Source organism: Phacochoerus africanus, chromosome 8 (assembly GCF_016906955.1).
Source record: "Phacochoerus africanus isolate WHEZ1 chromosome 8, ROS_Pafr_v1, whole genome shotgun sequence".
Lineage (NCBI taxonomy): Eukaryota > Metazoa > Chordata > Mammalia > Artiodactyla > Suidae > Phacochoerus > Phacochoerus africanus.
Window position 1 is genome coordinate 96,519,255 of NC_062551.1, and position 20,637 is coordinate 96,539,891.

At 42.8% G+C, this 20,637-nt stretch overlaps 1 protein-coding gene across 4 annotated transcripts in view; it reads left to right on the forward strand.

Moving 5' to 3' along the window:
- Positions 1-352: 352 nt before the first annotated feature.
- SPIRE1 (spire type actin nucleation factor 1) overlaps positions 353-20,637 on the forward strand; it is a 180,378-nt gene continuing 160,093 nt past the window's right edge. For 3 of the 4 annotated variants that reach the window (XR_007136624.1, XM_047793645.1, XM_047793646.1), the window contains exon 1: positions 353-652. Coding sequence is in view for 2 of the 4 variants with exons in the window: in XM_047793645.1 (XP_047649601.1) it covers positions 355-652 (298 nt within the window). In the remaining 2 variants the exon portion in view is untranslated. The remainder of the gene's footprint in view (positions 653-20,637) is intronic. The other variant, XM_047793648.1, reaches the window with a different exon arrangement.

Below are 20,637 nucleotides of genomic sequence, written 5' to 3' on the forward strand. Positions count from 1 at the left end.
CAAGGAAGAGGGACCTACCCGGGGGGCGAGACCAGAGGGCGGGGCTACCCCCGGGCGGGGCTTTGGGGGCGGGGCCGCGGACGCCATTGCTCTGCTACCTGCTGGTGGCGGTCCTGTCAGGCCCCCTGACCGGGCCGGGTCCTCCGTCTGGTTTCTCACCAAGCTCCCCGGCTCAGTCCCTGGCCCGTCCCCTTCCTGGTGGCGGCCCCGGTCCCGCCCCGTCCCCGCCCTCTACCCGCAGCGGCGCGCCTGGCCCGCTGGGCGGGGTTCCGGGGATGAGGCGGCGGCGGCGCGCAAAGACGATGCTCCGCAGCTGAGGCGACGCGGCGTTGCGAGCGCGGCGCGACCCGCGGGATGGCTCAGCCGGCCGGTCGGGAGGGCGGCGAGGGGCCTCCGGACCCCGGGGAGGCCGCGGGTCCGCCGGCAGCGCTGAGCCTGGAGGAGATCCTGCGGCTCTATAACCAGCCCATCAACGAGGAGCAGGCGTGGGCCGTGTGCTACCAATGCTGCGGCTCCCTGCGCGCCGCGGACGCTGGCCGCCGCCAGCCCCGCCGCCGGGTGCGCTCGGCAGCGCAGATCCGCGTGTGGAGGGACGGCGCCGTCACCCTGGAGCCTGCCGCCGGCGACGCGGGAGAGCCGGCCCCCGCCTCGGGTGAGCCTCCGCCCGCCCCGCTACCCCTTCTCCCACCGCGGACCCCGCCGCGGGCCCTCCCCCACCGCGACCCCCATCTCCAGCAGCACCACGGACGACCCCCATCCCGGCCCCCGGCGCTTCCGCCCCGGTCCACTCTCCCTTCATGTCTCGCAGGAGGACCCTTGCCGAGGCCCCGGGCCCTTCCCTTGCAGCTCCCGGGGCCGCCGCCCCCCGTCCTTCCGCGCCGTGCCCCTCACCCTCACGGAGGTGTTGGAGCTCGGGCGGTGGGAGCGTGGGCGGTGTCCCCGGGAGCCGTGCGGGCTCCAGGGTCAGTGCGCCGCCTGTCCAGCGCCCCTGCCCGCGGCCGGCGGGGAGGCGTGGGGTCGCAGGCGGAAAGCTCTGGGCCGTGTGAACGCGCGGGTGGTGCTCGGGGCCGAGGCCGGGTGGGACGCGCTGGGCGCTGCCGGCTTCCAGAGACCTGGCCTGGCCGGCTGTCCCGAGGCTGCGCTCATCCAGCGAGAGGCTGGTAGTACTTTAAACCACTGCACACCAGGTTCTCTCAGTTGAAAACGCAGACAATTGAGCCCTGAGGAGAGAAAGCTATTTTGGGAGAAATGGAGGAAGCGACTGAATTATGATAAAAATAAATAATATGGTTTCCGTGCACCTTACAATTTGTTGTGATGGAAAACAGGCTTGTGAGGTTAAAAAGTTGACAGGTTGTCAGATAAATAGGTACAGTGGATTTTACTTAGGTCATTTTCTGATGTAAATGCTGGAAGACTATCACCTACCCGTCAGCATATAGCTAGGGCTTACCCAAATTTCTGTGGATGAAAAAGAGGTTGATAATAGGTTTCTCCTATCAGTTTTTATCTAATTCAGTCTTTCGAGAGACAAATCTATTAAAAACAGGAAAAAAAATCCACCCTCACTTTTAGGAAGTTGATGGAAGTGTCAAAATGTTTAAGGTGAAAGATGTGCTTCAGAATTAATAATGTGACATCTAATGAAAATCCTCATTAAATTGATCGGGGTAGAGAACAGTCAAGATTATGTTATCAGTTTTTTCAGTTCCAACAGAATAGTTATTTATTTTTGGTGTCAGATAAACAGATTTTTAGAATTTTTATTTATTTAAAGCTAGTCTTTTTAGAATTCTTTTGAAATTATTTAAGACAGTTTTTTAGTTTATTTGATGTCTGTTGCTTTTAAACTTGGACTTAGTGGGAAATATTTATAATTGCAGTTTATTTACAATTTATTAACATGACATGAAAAGATGCTTTTATAAAATATAGCAAAGCCATGTCTTCAAAGGGAAAAATGGTTGTGTGCAGCCTGGTTTTAGAAGTAGCATTGGGGGAGTTCCTGTTCTGGCTCAGCTGAAACAAATCCAAATCTGACTAATATCCTTGAGGACCCAGGTTCGATTGCTGGCCTCGCTCAGTGGGTTAAGGATCCGGCGTTGCCATGAGCTGTGGTATAGGTTGCAGATGTGGCTCGGATCTGGTGGTGTTGTGGCTGTGGCGTAGGCCAGCAGCTGCAGCTCCAATTCGACCCATAGCCTGGGAACTTCCATGTGCTGCAGGTGCGGCCCTAAAAAGCAAACAAAACAAAACAAAACAAAAACAAGTGGCATTGGTAGTGGTGATTTCCAAAAGGAACAATTCCGAATTTACATTGTCCTTGAGCTTAATCCCAAGAGAGTATAGTTTAAGCTATGTTTGTGAACTATTAGTAGTTTAATTATCAAAGACTGCTGGATTCTGCTGGTAGTTTTTTAAAAAAAATCATAACCTCATGTTGAAATGTATTCTTTTTTTACATCATTACTATGAATGATACCATGTTGACCTCAGTGTAACACACTCTTTCTGGAGAGAATGGCAGAGTTGTTTCCTACAGCAGCAATAGTGGATTTGTAATCCATTCTCTTCCTTCTTAGTTCTGCTGGTGACCTTTGCTGCTGGTTTTGGGGAGAGCCCAGTTTGTGTTACTGATATGTATGATCTTGAGCATTTTAAGGCCGATTGAGTAAAAATCTGGGAAGTTCATACTAAAATATTGTTTATATTAGTTTATTTCCTTCTAGTATTAAGAGTAGTTGCGTGGCTGTGGGGAGCACAGTGTCTTCTGAACATTTAATCTTGATTCTTAAAAATCCTGTATAACTTGGTACTGTATACCATTGTTAAATTTTATTTTTAGAATTCTCACTGTGGTGCAGTGTGTTGAGAGTTCCACTGCAGCGGTTTGTGTTGCTGCTGAGGTGCAGCTTCTATCGTGGCCCAGTGCAGTGGGTTAAAGGATCTCGAGTTGTCCCAGCTGTGGCATAGGTGGCAGCTGCAGCTTGGATTCAGTCCCTGGCCCAGAACTTCCATATGGCTTGGGTGCAGTCATTTAAAAAAAAAATTCTTTTTCTAAGAAAAAATGGTAATTGTGACATCTCCATTCTAAGAAGCACTTTCTTTTTCATTCTGAGGTATTTAACGTGATTTTATGTTGGCAGTCAGCTGCATTGTTTTTTTTTTTTTTCACATGTTATCCATTGACTTTTTTCCTAAATGGAGGTTTAGAAAGTTAAGTGATATGCTCATATTCACACTGGTAATTCTTTGAATCAAATCCAGGTCCTGGTAGTATTGTGGAATGAAAGAGATTTCATTTGAATTGGAATCATCATTCCTCCCCTTCCAGCTGAGTGACCTTGAATAAGTTCCTTAATCTACTTAAGTGCAATCTTTACATCTGTAAAATGAGAATAGATTACTTTTTTTTTGTCTTTTTTTTTTTTTGCTATTTCTTGGGCCGCTCCCGTGGCATATGGAGGTTCCCGGGCTAGGGGTCGAATAGGAGCTGGAGCCGCCAGCCTACGCCAGAGCCACAGCAACGCGGGATCCGAGCAGCGTCTGCAACCTACACCACAGCTCACGGCAATGCCGGATCGTCAACCCACTGAGCAAGGGCAGGGACCAAACCCGCAACCTCATGGTTCCTAGTCGGATTCGTTAACCACTGCGCCACGACGGGAACTCCCAGATTACTTTTTTCCACAGGATAGAAGTTTGAGTGAGATGGTAGGTGTAAAGTGCCTAACACAAGGCTTGGTATGTAGCAGCTACTCAGGGAGTTTTAGTTCCCTTCCTCTCCTAATCCTGTGGTCCTTTCATATGGTCATACTGCCTCTGTCCAGCTGTTCTGTATTTTTACTCAGAATTGGGACACATGTCTAGGTCAGGGTTTCTCAGCCTATGCACTGACATTTTTGACTGAATAATGCTTTGTTGTAGGGGCTGTCTGGTACCTGTGTAGGATGGTCAGCAGCATCCCTGGTCTCTACCCACCAGGTACCAGTTAACTACATGCCCAATCGCCTGAGTCATGATTATACAAAGGTCTCAAGACACGGCCAGCTGTCCCCTGTTGAGACCCACTTTCTAGAATATGATGGGAGGTACCCAAGATTGTGTTCAGTGTGGAGAAATGGATCCTGGTTGTAATCCCCAAGTGAGTGACTCTTTCAGCTGGCCACCATTCCCTCTGCTGCTGAGTGAATAGTTGGTTCTTAGCACTATCAGCAGTATTGCTCCATTTAGTCCCATAGAAAGAAAATGCACTTCACACTCATTCTTGACTTGTTTTGGGGTTGAATGTAGCAGTAATTGATTTTAGTCCTTATTTTCTTTTAATAGTATTGACACATACAGAATATTCAAATTCAAGTTGAATTAAAAAATTAGAAGTATGGAGTTCCCGTCGTGGCGCAGTGGTTAACGAATCCGACTAGGAACCATGAGGTTGCAGGTTCGGTCCCTGGCCTTGCTCAGTGGGTTAACGATCCGGCGTTGCCGTGAGCTGTGGTGTAGGTCGCAGACGCGGCTCCGATCTCGTGTTGCTGTGGCTCTGATGTAGGCCGGTGGCTCCAGCTCCTATTCGACCCCTAGCCCGGGAACCTCCATATGCCGCGGGAGCGGCCCAAGAAATAGCAACAACAACAATAACAACAACAAAAGACAAAAAAAAAAAAAATTAGAAGTATACTGTAAGAGAAATAGAAAAATGTAGGAAATATGGGAATGAAACCAATATCGGAAGAAGACAATGAAGAATGAATAATTTTATTTAGCATTCAGATGTAACTTAAAGCCATTTACTAACATGGCCATGAAATCAGTGTGATACAGGACTGAAGGATTTAAATTAATCCTCCTTTAAATTAAAGGAGTTTCTGTTGTGGCTCAGCAGAAACGAACCCGCAAGAGAAAAAAAATTAAAGAAGGAAAAATGAGTTTTGTTTTTGTTTTTTTGTTTGTTTTGCTTTTTAGGGCCACACCCACAACATATGGAAGTTCCCGGGCTAGGGGTTGAATTGGAGCTGCAGCTGCTGGCCTACACCACAGCCACAGCAATGATCTGAGCCTCATCTGTGACCTACATCACAGCTCATGGCATTGCAGGATTCGGGATCCTTAACCCACTGAGCAGGGCCAGGGACTGAACCCATGTCCTCATGGGTACTAGTCTGGTTCATTATTACTGAGCCACAATGGGAACTTGAAAAATTAGTTCTTTAGAGAATATCTTAAGAGGAAGAGATTAAATTATAAATGAGGAGCTTAAAATGGGCAGTGTCTTTTATGAAGTGTTTCTGTGATGACAGGAGGGCGATTTGTTGATTGGAATCAAGAGGGTTTATGATTTATCTTAGATGGCTTACTTAATCCCCCCTCCCCCCCAGTATTTATGTACTTATCAAAAAAAGACCTTATTGTTTGGTAAAAGTTTATTACATACATGTTGATGAAGTTTTAACTTACACCATTAACTAACGAGTTAAAGATACTCAAGCTCTTGATATATAATCTGCTCTTTGTCACTAGTGCACCTAACTGGCACATTCTTGTTTTTGTTTTTGCTTTTTATTTTGTGTCTTTGTGTGTGTGTGTGTGTGTGTGTGTGTGTGTGTGTGTGTGTGTGTGTTTAGGGCTGCACCCACGGCACATGGAGGTTCCCAGGCTAGGGGTCCAATTGGAGCTGTTGCCACCTGCCTTTGTGACAGCCACAGCAATGCCAGATCCCAGCCATGTCTGTGACCTACACCACAGCTCACAGCAATGCCAGATCCTTAACCCACTGAGTGAGGGATTGAACCTGCAACCTCATGGTTCCTAGTCAGACTTGTTTCTGCTTCGCCATGATGGCAACTCCTGGCATATTCTTTACACATGTTTTAGTATACACATTCTTTAGAAAGTAGTAATTGATGGAAATTATGTTATATTCCAGTCTCCACAAGATAAGACCATGTTTTTTCTGGGATGCCACAAAGAATTAATATAGTAGTACTAAAGCTTAGAACCAGTGCAGTGGTCTTAGCAGCTTTCTAGACCCTAAGGACCTATGTAACAAAAGTAACTTGTTTCAGATTTTGGTTTCAAAATTCTTGATGTACCTTTAGCTTAAATGTATAAAGAACACTTAAAAAATTATGAGTACGTCTTGATCTAAAATAATCTTAAGATTGGTAGTAGATTTTCCTAGGAGGAAAAATAAAGGACTGGGTACAGATTAATAAAGGCATCCCTTGGTATAGGGAACACTGGGTCTTTGTTTGGGATTTGAAAAGAGGATATAATCAGTCTAGCTTCTCAGCAAGGTTCATGCTAATTTGGTAGGAAGAGGTCTTGGAATAATATCCTTTTTGATTTTAAACAGAGACAGAATATTTGCAGAAAAGGTTGAAATAGTGAAAGCATGTTTAAAAATACTAATTTTTGTTCATTCTTGGTAATTTTCTTGAGAGTTTACAGCCTGATCGTTCAGTGAAAGGAATACTTGTGGTATAAGGTATGTGTCCAGGATGTAGAGGCTGGGGGTGAATGACAGTGTTAGGGGTCAGTGAAATACCCTATCAGTTGTAGCAGTTATTCCCTTTGAGCAATATGTCCAGCTATGTGGAATTAATCCAATTTTAAAGACATGCATTGGGTAGTTCCCTGGTGGCCCAGTGGTTAAGGATTTGGCCTTGTCACTACCGTGGCTTAGGTTCGATCCCTGACCTGGGAACTTCTGCATACTGTGGGCTCAGCCAATAAACAAAAACACAAAAAACAAAAACATGCATCAAGTCCCTGCTATATGCAGCCAGTGTTCAAGTTTCCATGAGCAATGTAAACAGAAATAGTTGTAGTCACTATAGAGGAGAAAATAGAACATAGAGTGATCAGTTTACCAGAAATGCAGCTTCACTTGGAATCCACTTCTTTTTTGTTGTGTGTGTGTGTGTGTCTTTTTTTTTTTTTTTTTTAATAATTTTAAAAATTTTCCCACTGTACAGCAAGGGGGTCAGGTTATCCTTACATGTATACATTACAGTTACATTCTTTCCCCCACCCTTTCTTCTGTTGCAACATGAGTATCTAGACAAAGTTCTCAATGCTGTTCAGCAGGATCTCCTTGTAAATCTATTCTAAGTTGTGTCTGATAAGCCCAAGCTCCCGATCCCTCCCACTCCCTCCCCCGGAATCCACTTCTTTACTCCCTTCCCTTCTAGGCTCCTGGGAGGGGCTTTAACCATGTGTTCAGATGATCATATGTAAGATTAATATATTTTAGCCCTAATTAGTTAAGATTGCTGTCACTTTGGCTTCAGTTTATTTTCTTTTTTTTTGTCTTTTTTTGTTGTTGTTGCTATTTCTTCGGCTGCTCCCGCGGCATATGGAGGTTCCCAGGCTAGGGGTCCAATCGGAGCTCTAGCCACCGGCCTATGCCAGAGCCACAGCAACGTGGGATCCGAGCCTCGTCTGCAACCTACACGACAGCTCACGGCAACGCCGGATCGTTAACCCACTGAGCAAGGGCAGGGACCGAACCCGCAACCTCATGGTTCCTAGTCGGATTCGTTAACCACTGCGCCACGACGGGAACTCCAAGTTTATTTTCTAATGTGCTCCATTTGTGTGAGAGTGGCAACACATTTTTGTAGAAATTTTGGAGTAATGCATCTGTGGTTTTGTATGTGTATTTGTGCCTTATGCAGAGGAAAATGGTGGAAAACGATTAGTCACATATAGATATTGGTATGTAGGTTGGGGCCCTTGAGAAGACATTTACGAAGAGTTTTGACTCAACTTTATTTAATTATTTATTTAGTGTTTTTAGGGCCTCACCTATGGCATATGGACGTTCCCAGGCTAGGGGATGAATTGGAGCTGCAGCTGCCAGCCTATACCACAGCTACGGCAATGCCAGATCCGAGACGTGTCTGTGACCTATATCACAGCTCACAGCATTGCTGGATCCTTTAACCCACTGAGCGAGGGCCAGAGATCAAATGCACATCCTCATTGATACTAGTTGGGTTTGTTACCGCTGAGCCACGACGGAAACTCCTTGACTCAACTTTAGAAGAAAAAAAATAACTGATCTACCAATATGTCTATATGTTGATAAGATGATTAATACTACCTGTTTTATTTCTAAGATCAGAATCACTTTCCTGCTTCATAGGTTTTGTAAAATGGCAGCATTTGCATCCCACACTCATAATCATATCATTAGAGTCATACTATATTTCCCATTTGCTTCTTACTGACTAAGTAGAAAAAAAAAGAAAGTATCCTCTCCTAGGTACTTGTTCAAAACTATAAGGAAAATATTGCCTGTTGCCGTATTGCCAAATATAGGGTTTTTTAAATTAATTTTTTTTGTCTGCACCTATAGCATGTGGAAATTCCCGGGCTAGGGATTGAATCCAAGCCACAGCTACAGCAAAGGGGGATACTTTAACCCACTTTGCTAGGCTGGGGATTGAACCCGAACCTCTGCAGTGACCTGAACTGCTGCAGTTAGATTCTTAACCCACTGTGCCTAAGGGCAACTCCAAATGCAATGTTTTTTAAATAAACTTTTTGAGATAATTTTAGATAGAAGAAAGGTTGCAAAGATAGTACAGAGAGTTCCTGTGTACCTCTCACCTGGTACCCCAGATGTTGACATCTTACATTAGTGGGTACCTTTGTCAAAGCCAACGGCACATTACTGTTAACTAAACTCCGGACTTCGTTTGGATTTCCCTAGTTTTTCTCTTAGTGTCCGTTTTCTGTTGCAGAATTCCTACGCAGGATGCCTTATTGCCCTTAGTTGTCATGTCTCATTAGTTTCTTCTCTTCTTCGGAAGTTTCTCAGACTTCCTTTGTTTCCCAAGGCCTTATTTCTTGGGGAGCACTGGTTGGGGGGTTTGCAGAATGTTCTTCCATTTAGGTTTGTCTGATGTTCTCCTGGCTAGGCTGGGGCTATACATTTGAGTGGAGAGTACCAGAGAGGGGAAGGGCTCCATCATACCAGATTGGGGCAGGTGAAAGCCACACAGAATCACTGGTGAGGTGTTCCTTGTTTGCCAGATTTCTCCACTAAAGAGTTACTGTTTTTACCTTTTCTGTACTTTGGGAAGGAGTCACTAAGTCCAGCCTGCATTCAAGGGGAATGCAGAGAAGCAAATATCTGCTTAGTATTATTTGGAATTCTTCTGTAAGGAGGATTTGCCTCTTCTCCCTCATTTACTTATTTATTCAATCATTTATGAAGTCTGATTTTACCTGTATTTTATACTTTAGTTGTTATCCATTATCATGTTATTTCTTTTGTTGCTCAGATTGTTCCAGCTGTGGCCACTGGAAGCTCCTTCAGATTGCCTCCTGTGTCCCTTTGATGTGGCCCATCCTTTTGTGTTTTTGAGCACATCCTTGTTTTCTGGCACAGGATGCTTCACGGTTTATCATATGTATTTTCTACCCCAGCCCTAGAATCAGCTGTATCGCCAGGGAGCTCAGGGCTGGGTGCCCTTGTTGCTACTGAGGTGGTTTTGTTTTTCATACAGAAGAAGAATTGAAATGTAAAAGGTTTGGTTATTTTTGTTGTTCAGACTTTGCTAGATTTGCATATCTCTTTCTGGTATCTCTCTTTTACCCATGCCCACCACTGTCTGCCTGTACATTGGTTCTTTTGTTCTGCAGTTGTTTGTTGAATACCATGGAGCCATGTTGAGTGGGGAAGTTCGGAGAGAGCAGTCTGTCTGAGCTTTATCAGAAGGGAGAGATGCCTGGGAACTGAAGCCAGAGGGCCTGTATTGGGGTATACACTTGGGTATACTGGAGCTGAACGGAAGTCGGAGAATTGTGCTCTGAGGTCCAGTATGGATTGACTGAGGTGTGTAGATGGTCAAGAACTGGTTTGGGACAAATCTTGTGACCACTAGCCTCCTTCTTGCAAGTACCTTTTGCACCTCTGGGCTGGGGTGTCCCTCAAGCGGTGGCAGAACCATGCAGAATCTTGACAATCAGCCAGATTTGAAATAGTTCCCCATGTTGTAAACATGCATTTTCATTATGGCTCCGAAGTACAAAGTATGGATAAAATGTACTCTTTGTGATATGCTTGTAAAGTGTCTTAAAGCAAACAAACAAAAGAGGTGAAAACTAAAGTATCTATCATTGAGCAAATGTTTGGTTTTTTTTTCTGCTATTTAGGGCCACACCCACAGCATATGGAGGTTCCCGGGTTAGGGGTTGAATTGGAGCTACACCTGCCGGCCTATGCCACAGCCATAGTAACGCCAGATCCTTAAGCCACTGAGCAAGGCCAGGGATCGAACCCACAACCTCATTGTTACTAGTCAGACTTGTTTCCGCTGGGCCACAGCAGGAACTCTGGTAGTGATATTTTCTCTAATTCTGACTTCTGCGTAATTACTTTTGAGTGGCAGGGTAACAAGGTCAAGACAAGATTTGTTTTTTCTTTTGTTGAAATTGTTTGGCTTGTTTGCTCCAGCCTTTGCTGTCGAAAGGTCAATATCTAATTGGCATTCTGTTGATTTTAAATAGACAACCTGTTTTATTTGCTGCTTGCATTATCCTCATCGTACAAAGAAAATACATTAAGAAAACATTATACCAGATTTATATACAGTTTGAACAGGTTTCATTTAGTTGCATGAGAGTTCAGCAGCTATTTTTGGTTTGAATGATGATAGGCTGGTCATCGGAATGTCTTAAAGATTTTTTGGTGTATGTTATGTCTATTTGAAGGTAATTGAAACATTAGCCACTTCAGCCTAAAAATCTAATTACTTTTGACATTTCCTTCTCAAAATTTATTTTCTTGGGGTTTATCTTTTTCCTTTTTTTTTTGACAGTTCAATTTATATACAGAAAAGTGCACAAATCATGAATGATACAGTCATGTAAATACCAACCTGAAGAACAAAAGAACATTGCGAGTAGCCTTACCTTTTATCACCATACATTAGTCTTGCTTGTTTGTGAACTTTCTATGTATGGAATCTTACATGATGTGTTTTTTGTGTCTGGTTACTTTTGTTTGGCATGGTGATTGTGAGATAGTGCTTTGCATGTAGCTTTAGTTTTTTTTCCATTGCTATGTAGTTTTTACTTGTATGAAAATATCAAAATTGTTTTACCCATTTTGCTGTTGATGCACATATGAATTGTTTGGAGTCTTTAGCTATGTCAAATAACACTGCTATAAACATTTTTGAATATATGGATTGCTGCATGTGTGTCTCTTGAGTTTTAGTAGATATGCCAAGCAGTTTTCCAAAGTAGTTGTTTGAGTTTACCATTCTTACTAGCAATGTCTCTGTTGCTCCAGATGCACTCTAATACTTGGAAAAAATGAAAAGTTTAGCTATTTGGGTAATACATATCTCAATGGTTTTAAGTTGCTTTTATCTGATGGCTAATCAGGTTGAGTGCCTTTTCATATGTTTATTGGTCATGAGGATATTGCTTTTGTAAAGTTCCTTTCAGGTCTTTTGACCATTTTTCTGTTATTTTTTTTCTTATGCTATACACACACACACACACACTATACATATGTGTATATATATGTATAAGATATGTATGTGTATATGTACATATATATAATAAATGTTTTCATTTTAACCATTTAATGACATTAATTACATTCACAGTGTTGTGCAACCATTACTACTACCTGTTTCCAAATTTTTTTATCACCTCAAACTGAAACTGTAACTGTTAAGTAGAAACTACCTATTCTTCCCCCCCCCCATAGCTGCCAGTCTACTTCTAATATGTCTTTTGTCTCATTTTTACATGTTTGGATTTTTATGCTCTCTGGATACAGGCCATTTGCCAGCTATATGTATTGCAGATATCTTCTCCAACTCTGTGGCTTTCCTTTTCACGTTGTTAATGGTGTATTTTGATGAATAGAAGTTTTTCACTTTGCTGTGTTTCTCATGTCACTCTCCTAGAAGTTTTGACATATCATCACATTTTCATTATCATTAAATTCAAATACCTTTCTAATTTACATTGTAATTTCTTCATTGAGCCATGGATTATTCTGTCAGTTTTTACTTATATTGAGGAGTTTCTACTTTGGTGCCATGGGTTAAGAATCCAGCCTGAGAAATTCCTGATGTTGCATCACGGGATCGGTGGAGTTTTGGGAGCGCTAGAACTCAGGATCAGTCTCTGGCCTGGTGGGTTAAAGATATGGCATTGCTGCTGCTGTGACTTAGTCAGGTCACAGCTACATCTTGGATCTGATCCCTGGCCCAGGAACTCCATATGCCACAGGGTGGCCAAAAAAAGGAAAAAAAAAAAAGAATCCAATTGCAGTGGCTCAGGTTGCTGCAGAGGTATAGATTCAATCCCTGGCCTGGCACAGTGGGTTAAAGGATTTGGTGTTGCTGCAGCTGTGGCGTAGGTTGCAGCTGTGGCTTAGATTTTGTCTCTGGCCTGGGAACTTCCATGTGCCTTGGGTGCAGCCATAAAATAAAATAAAATAAAAAATTCAAAAGATAAAAAATAAATGTTTTTTAAATTCTAAAAAATTTATTTTATTTTTAAATTTTTAATTTTATTTTATCTTTTGCTTTTTAGCACTGCACCCATGGCATATGGAAGTTCCCAGGCTAGGGATCAAATTGTACCTGCAGCCGCTGGCCTACGCCACAGCCATAGCAACACGGGATCTGAACTGTGTCTTCGACCTACGCCACAGCTCATGGCAATGCCAGATCCTTAACCCACTGAGTGAGGCCAAGGATGGAACCTGCATACTCATGGTTCCTAGTCAGGTTTGTTAACCACTGAGCCATGAAGGGAACTCCCAATAATAAATTAAATATTAAAAAATTTGCACCGAGACTATTTTTAGGTGTCTACAAATTTAGTGTTGTGCTATCTTCTTAGTGGATTAACCTTTTTGTCAATGAGGCTATAGTTAGATGTGTATAGATTTTTTTTTTTCTTTTTAGGGCTGCACCTGCGGCATATGGAAGTTCCCAGGCTAGGGGTTAAATTAGAGCTGCAGCTGCCTACCTACACCACAGCTCATGGCAACGCTGGATCCGCGAGCCACTGAGTAAGGCCATGGATCAAACCCGCATCCTCATGGATACTAGTCAGGCTAGTTAGCGCTAAGCCACAATGAGAACTCTTTTCTTTTGTTCTCTTTTTTATGATTGTTGACATGTAGTTTAGTTTTCATAGTTTTAAAATATGACAATATTTTAGTACAATTTAATATTCACATAGATTCTTCCACATATTTGTTCTTTCCTTGCTCTTTGTGTCTGCCTACATTACTATAATTTCTTCTAGGATTATTTTCCTCCTTCCTATAGCGCTCCTTTAGTATTTACTTTAGTACAGGTCTGCCACTTTGAATTCACGGTTTTGGTTAGTCTGAAAATATTTCTATTTTGTCTTCATTTTTAAAGCAAATTTTAATTAAAATATAACTAACAGAAAAATGCATAAATCATAAATGATGAATTTTCAACAGTGTGAGTACACTCACATAAGCAGGACACAGTTTGATGACCAGAACAGTATTAGCATCCCAGAAGGTTTCCCTATGCACCCTTTCTGTCACCACTCACTCAAAGTCACTACCATCATGACTTGTAATGCTACAGGTTTTGCCTGTATTTGAACTTAAATATCTAGAATCAGCCAGTGTTTTACTGCCTTATGTCTAATTTCTTTCTCTGAACTTTGTGAGATTGATGTACATTGTTGCATGTAGTTGTAGTTTGTTCATTTACATTTTAGTATCTTATTCCATTGTTTGACTATAGTATAATATATCCGTTTTACTCTAGATGGACATTTGAGTGTTTGGATCTTACATTTAGACATCCAGTTATTGGATATTATGAATAATTATTAAACATGTCTTTTTGTGAGCAAATGTAGTATTTGTGTCAAGAATATCCTTGAAAGTGGAATTGCTAGTTCATAGTGTATGTGTATGTTTAGTGTTAGCAAATATTGCCAAAAGCATTCCAAAGTGATTGAACCTCATGAACTTTATTTTTATTTTTATTTTGCCTTTTAGGGCCGTACCTGCAGTATATGGAGGTTGCCAGGCTAGGGGTCCAATCGGAGCTACAGCTGCCAGCTTACGCCAGAGCCACAGCAACATGGGATCCGAGCTACATCTGTGACCTACACCACAGCTCATGGCAATGCCAAATCCTTAACCCACTGAGCGAGGCCAGAGATCAAACCCAAAACCTCTAATCGGATTTGTTTCTGCTGTGCCATGATGGGAACTCCTGTACCTCACAAACTTTAAAAATTAAAGCCAACCTGGGACATTAGTTTGAATTTAATAAGGATTTGCCTAGTGTCATGTACATGGAAAGGCTGTATCGCTAATAACAAGATTTGCTCGTACACATTTAGCTTCTGAAAACTAATTCTTAGATCTTTTTATACTGCTCCTGCTAATACATATTTTAAAAAATTGTGTCTGTGGTCTTTCCCCTTGTGTTTCCCATTTTCTCCTCTGCCTAATCTAATTGGAAGCCAAATTCTTATGTAGTATAGCCCTTAATAGTATGTGTTTCAGAGAGATAAAGCTATACATGGAAATGTATGATGAGTAGAGGTGGCACAACACAGATAGTCACCTGTCTGTTCTTGGGCTTGCCATATCTTCTTGATGTTAGTGAAATACCACGTTAGAGGAATCCTCTATTACAAGTCTTCATTTATTCACTTCACTAATATTTGAGTGCCTTCTAAGTATATTGGACTAGATGTGGAAGATGTAGGGAAGAAGGAAGTGCCTTCAAGAAGATCACAGGAGCGTAAATCAACACTTAAAATATAGTACATTAATTCCAGAATAATAGAGACATGTACAGAGAGCTCTGAGCCCAGGGGAGAGAGTGGCCGACTCTGCTTGGTGTGACGTAAGGCAAGTTTCACCATGGATGTCTATTTCCTGGAGGTCTTGGAGGATGAGCAGTGGGATAAAAGGAGAACAACATGTTGGGCAGAAGCAGCAGTAAGCGCAGAGGTTTAGAAATGTGGAAGAACTATTCAAAGAACCAGGGTACACAGATTGCAGTGTGGCATTTGTGCTGACGCCCACTTCCCCATACCAGTAGCAGAAACTGTGTTATCAGTCATCACATTTTTGCTGCTAAATTTATAAGCAGCTTCAGAGTTCTCAACAGGGTGCTTCAAGTAGTCACTACCAGTTATTTGGACTTGGCACGTGAGGTTGAACCTGTTTGTCTTCTCTGCAGTAGGCGGCCACTGCGCCTGGAGCGAAGGATGTGTGTGGGAGGGGTGGAGAAGGAGGCAGGAAAGGTATGTTGGCTGGGATCAGCTATGAAGGGCTTTCTGTGCCACACAGTGAAGTTTGTATTTATAGTCTGTATAGGCTGTGGAGAGCCATATAAGGATTTTAAAACAGGAAGATGATGTAAGCAGATTACTCTGTTTGGGAAGATAAGCCCTGTGGAAGATGGATTGAACTGAGTACACTGAGGGCAGAGACAGCACTAGGCACTGCATCCTATTATTAGATCTTAGTAGCCTCAAGTTGCCAGACCAGTTAGGAATATTAAGGTTATTCACACAGGAGGGGATGGAGGTCTGAACAAGGGCAGTAGGAATGGGAAGAAGGAGTCAGATTGAGATTGACTTAGGAGCTAGAGCTGCTTAGTTTTGACTTGGGGATAAGAAAGAGGAAGGAATCTTGAAGGCTCTCAGACTTCCTGCCTACCTGCCTGGATGGTAAGGAAGGCAGGAGGAGCAGGATGGGGTGGGAAGATGATGACTTATACTGGCTGGAAGTTAAGTTGGCCTAGAAAAAATATTTTTCCTATGGAGTAATGTTGATTCCTAGCAAGTTCCTTTGCTCTTCCAGAAGGTTGCAAACCAACTGTTAATGTCACATGGTAACATGGAGTTGGCTGTAGAGGATGTGGGTTTTTTTTTGTTTTTTTTGTTTTGTTTTTTTAATTTCTTTTTAGGGCTGCACTCGCAGCATGTGGAAGTTCCAGGCTAGGGCTGGAATTGGAGCTATAGCTGCTGGCCTGTACCACAGCCACAGGAATGGGGGATGCGAACTGAGTCTTTGACCTACACCACAGCTCACAGCAATGCCAGATCCTTAACCCACTGAGCGAGGCCAGGGATCGAACCTGGATCCTCATGGATACTAGTTGGATTTGTTTCCACTGCACCACAATGGGAAGTCCCAGAAGATGTGGTTTTGATTCTTGGTTCTGACACTTACTATCACTTAGTTATAACGTCAGGCAAGCTATGTTACCTCTCTGACTCTCTATTTCCTTATCTGTAGAGTGGAAATAATATATGTCCAGTTTTTCTTACAAAATTGTTAGAAGAATCAAATGAGGAAATTTATGTAAGAGTATTTTGTCTACTCATACATACTGCACACATACATTTTCACTGAGCCTTTCTTCCCTTCGTAAACAGATGAATGTTTGAAGTGCTTTGATTAAATTTTGTTAAAAAATTGTCTAATGGGAGTTCCTGTGGTGGCACAGCAGTAATGAACACGACTGGTATTCATATGGATGTAGGTTTGATCCCTGGCCTCACTCAGTGGGTTAAGGATCTGGTGTTGCCTTGAGCTTGTGGTGTAGGTCACAGGCGTGGCTCAGATCCCGTGTTGTTGTGGCTGTGGTGTAGGCCAGCAGCTGTAGCTCCGATTTGACCCCAAGCCTGGGAACCTCCATATGCTGTGAGTGCGGCCCTAAAAAGACAAAAACAGATAATAAAAAAATTGTCTAATGATAGTTGCTCCTCGATTCTGACTGCTTTTGCAATTAACAGTTATTCTGATTCTATTTGCGTTGAAAGAATTTAGGGTTTTACTTATAGGTATAATAAAAATAACCCTTACTGTATATAACTTAATTAGCTGAATATGTGTGCCTAGGTAGTTTTTATAGTTTAAATCGGATATACCCAATCTTTTTTCTTTTTTAGGGCCACACCTGTGGCATATGGAGGTTCCCAGTCTAGGGGTCGAATTGGAGCTGCAGCTGCCAGCCCACGTCATAGCCACAGCAATGCCAGATCTGAGCTGCATCTGTGACCTACACCACAGCTCACAGCAACACTGGATCCTTAACCCACTGAGGGATTGAACTTGCGTCCTCATGGATACTAGTCAGATTCATTTCTACTGAGCCATGACGGGAACTCCAGATATACCCAATCTTTTTTTTTTTTCTTTTTCCCCTGTCTTTTTTAGGGCCCCACCCAGGGCATATGGAGGTTCCCAGGCTAGGGGTCCAGTCAGAGCTGTAGCCGCTGGCCTGTACCACAGCCACAGCAACGCCAGATCCGAGCCACGTCTGTGACCTACACCACAGCTCATGGCAACGCCAGATCCTTAACCCACTGAGCGAAGCCAGGGATTGAACCTACAACCTCATGGTTCCTAGTTGGATTTGTTTCTGCTGCACCACGACGGGAACTCCTTTTTTTTTTTTTTTTCCAGATATGCCCAATCTTGATAGAGAATAAATAACATATTTGGGCAAGTGGATATGGATGTTGGTTATGGTACTGTGTCTAAAGAAGCTTGAGTTTGAGAATAGAAGTACTTGAGCTCCCTCTGGCAGAGTTTCTCTTGGCAAGATCAGAGGCAACAGCAGAGAGGAGATTCTAAGGAGAATACACAGGGTGTGTATGAAATGCAAGAAAACCAGATTTCTTCAGTTGATAGGAAATATGAGAACATTTGGGATTGGCAGTTGCTAGTCTCCTTGTTCTTGAAAAAAGTGATAAAGTGCTGTGATCTCAGTGTATTTTTTAGGTCTCATGAAATTTAGGTAACTAATGTTTAAATTGATATCACTAGGGTAATTTGTTTAAACCTAAATCCACACTGTACATAAAAAGAACTACAACTTCCATCATCACATCCCAACACAGGAGTGTCAGAAATGCAGCCTCTGCACTGCCCCTCCCTTCTGTCCCCAGGGAAACATTGCTGAAGGGTCATAGGCTCCTCCCACCTCATGCTTGCCCTTAGAACTCTTCTGAAGATAGCATCCTAGACAGCCATGGCCACTCGATTACAATCTGCACAGGAGGAGAGTCTGCATAGGTACTTGCTATGCAACCTTTGAGTGTTGCTGAATTACATGAAGTAGACAAAGATAATTGAGTTTTGTTGAAAAAAGTTATGCTGATAATGAAGTAATTATTTATCAGTGGAAAATACTTGATATTTGTTCTGTGAGATGATAGAAAGTTTAAGTTTGCTGAATAGAAAGAAAAAATAACACAATAATTAACAAAACATATTATTAGAACTTTCATTTCAGAACTAGCTCAGTTATATTCTGGTTACTCTAGAACAAAGGAATAGGTTGGGAGGGTTTGTAGTCTGAATCAAATTTCCACCTAGATTTGGGAGGTGTTGTGGTGGAGGAGGGACAGAAACAGGGGTGTTAGTTCTGTGAAGTGGTCAGCTGGGCTCACTCATTGGATGAGCATGCAGAGCCAGAAAGGGAGGCGGGGGCTGCAGATAGAGCCAGTATTCTGTCTGTGCTGGGGACGTTAAGTCCAAGGGTGGATTGTTCCTAGGAAGGCAACTAGCAGTAATAAGTCAAGGCTTGCTTGCTTTTTTTTTTTTTTTTTTAATATAAAGAATCTAGGATACAAAGTACAGTACAGAGTAAGTTAAAATTAAGGCAGGAGTTCCTGTCATGGCTCAATGGTTATCGAACCTAACTAGCATCCATGAGGATGTGGGTTCAATCCCTGGTCTTGCTCAGTGAGTTAAGGATCCAGCGTTGCCATGAACTGTGGTGTAGGTTGCAGACATGGCTCAGATCCGATGTTGCTGTTGCTGTGGCTGTGGTGTAGTCTGGCGGCTACAGCTCCGATTGGACCCTTAGCCTCGGAAGCTCCATATGATGCAGGTGTGGCCCTAAAAAAAAGATAAAAAGACCAAAAAAAAAAAAAATGGAGTTCCCGTTGTGGTGCAGCGGAAACGAATCTGACTAGGAACCATGAGGTTGCAGGTTCATTCCCTGGCCTCACTCAGTGGGTTAAGGATCTGGCGTTGCCATGAGCTCTGGTGTAGGCAAGTAGCAACAGCTCCAACTTGATCCCTAGTCTGGGAACCTCCATATGCGGGTGCGGCACTAAAGAGATAAAAGACAAAAAAAAAAAAAATTTAAGGCAGAAGTTCCCACTGTTCAGAATTAGGATAAACTTGAGATTTATGGGAAAGGCTACTTGAGGCTGAAGGTTCTAGAATCAGAGTCTGCTGATGGGGGTCAGATGATCTCAAAGAAGGGGAGTCAGATTCTGGGGAGAACCCGTCACACAGACAAATTGTCCATGAATGAAGAGAGAATAATGAATGCATTGTAGCATAAGTGGTATCAAGATGAAAAATTATGTTTCTCATGAGGGCTGGGGTCAAAATCAGAGTCTGAGAGCAGCACTGGTTATACAAGTAAGCATACCTTACAGCTCTCCAGGGCTTCCTGACACATCTGTACTGTGCTTCTCATTTGATGGTGTCTGGGGTGACAGGACAGTGCCAGAGAGAATGACGCACAGGGCACAAGAGAGCAGAGTACAATGGTTAAGAGCAAGGACTGCAGGCCAGGCTTTTGGGGTTGAATTTCAGATGGGCTGTTGGCTGTATTTAAGGCCTCTGCTCTTCATCTCCCGTTTGTAAGGTAGAGGTTAGTAATTGTACCTGTCATAGGGTTGTTGTGAGGCTCAGAAGTAATAAAGTGAACTGCTTGTCCTGTCGCCTGTCACACAGTAAGGACCTAGTAAACGTCAACTCTATTACCATTTAAGTCTTTGAAGCCTTCTTTCCAGGGATAAAGTAAGTCAAAAAGACTCTCTTATTCCAAACCCAAAAAATGTAGTCAGCACACTGCTTGATCCTCAAATATATAGTAGGTGTTCAATAAATATTTATTGAAGGAATGAGGAGGGCAGAGGTAAGCTGGCAAGATGGTGGATATACCTATTGATATTGCTCCATTTCAGCATAAAAAAGAACAGACAGACCTAAACACTGGCCATGGTGTGATCACATAGGAGAAAATTGGAGAATAATTCTCAGAACTATTTATTTGTCCTAGAAATTCCAGAGATTCTATGTCTTTTTGGTGGGCACAGTTTCTCTTTTGCAAATAAGCTAATTTGAATCGTATTAATTCTGTGATTGTGATAATTCAGCCATGTACTAAGGTTTCTATTCCAAAGACTAAAATACTACCTTAGTATAAAAGTATTACTCATTTTACATGAACATTTGTGAAGTTTTTGAAATTGTGCCTTAATTTCCACCAAATAGATGTGTGGTTAATCACAACTTGTGATTCCATTGAGGAGAGACCATTTCAGAAATTGTGCTGTGTGAACAGCCGAGGCTTTGTGGCTTTCTAAATGTGTTGTGTTCATTGGCATGTTCCCTCTGGTACCTTATTGAGCAGGCATACTGAGTGGGACATCTAATGATCAGCATTTGAGATTTAATATGTCTGCTAAAGGGAGTTCCCATCATGGTACAGCGGAAATGAATCCGACTAGGAACCATGAATATGCAGGTTGCATCCCTGGCCCTACTCAGTGGGTTAAGGATCTGGTGTTGCCGTGAGCTGTGGTGTAGGTTGCAAACACGGCTCGGAT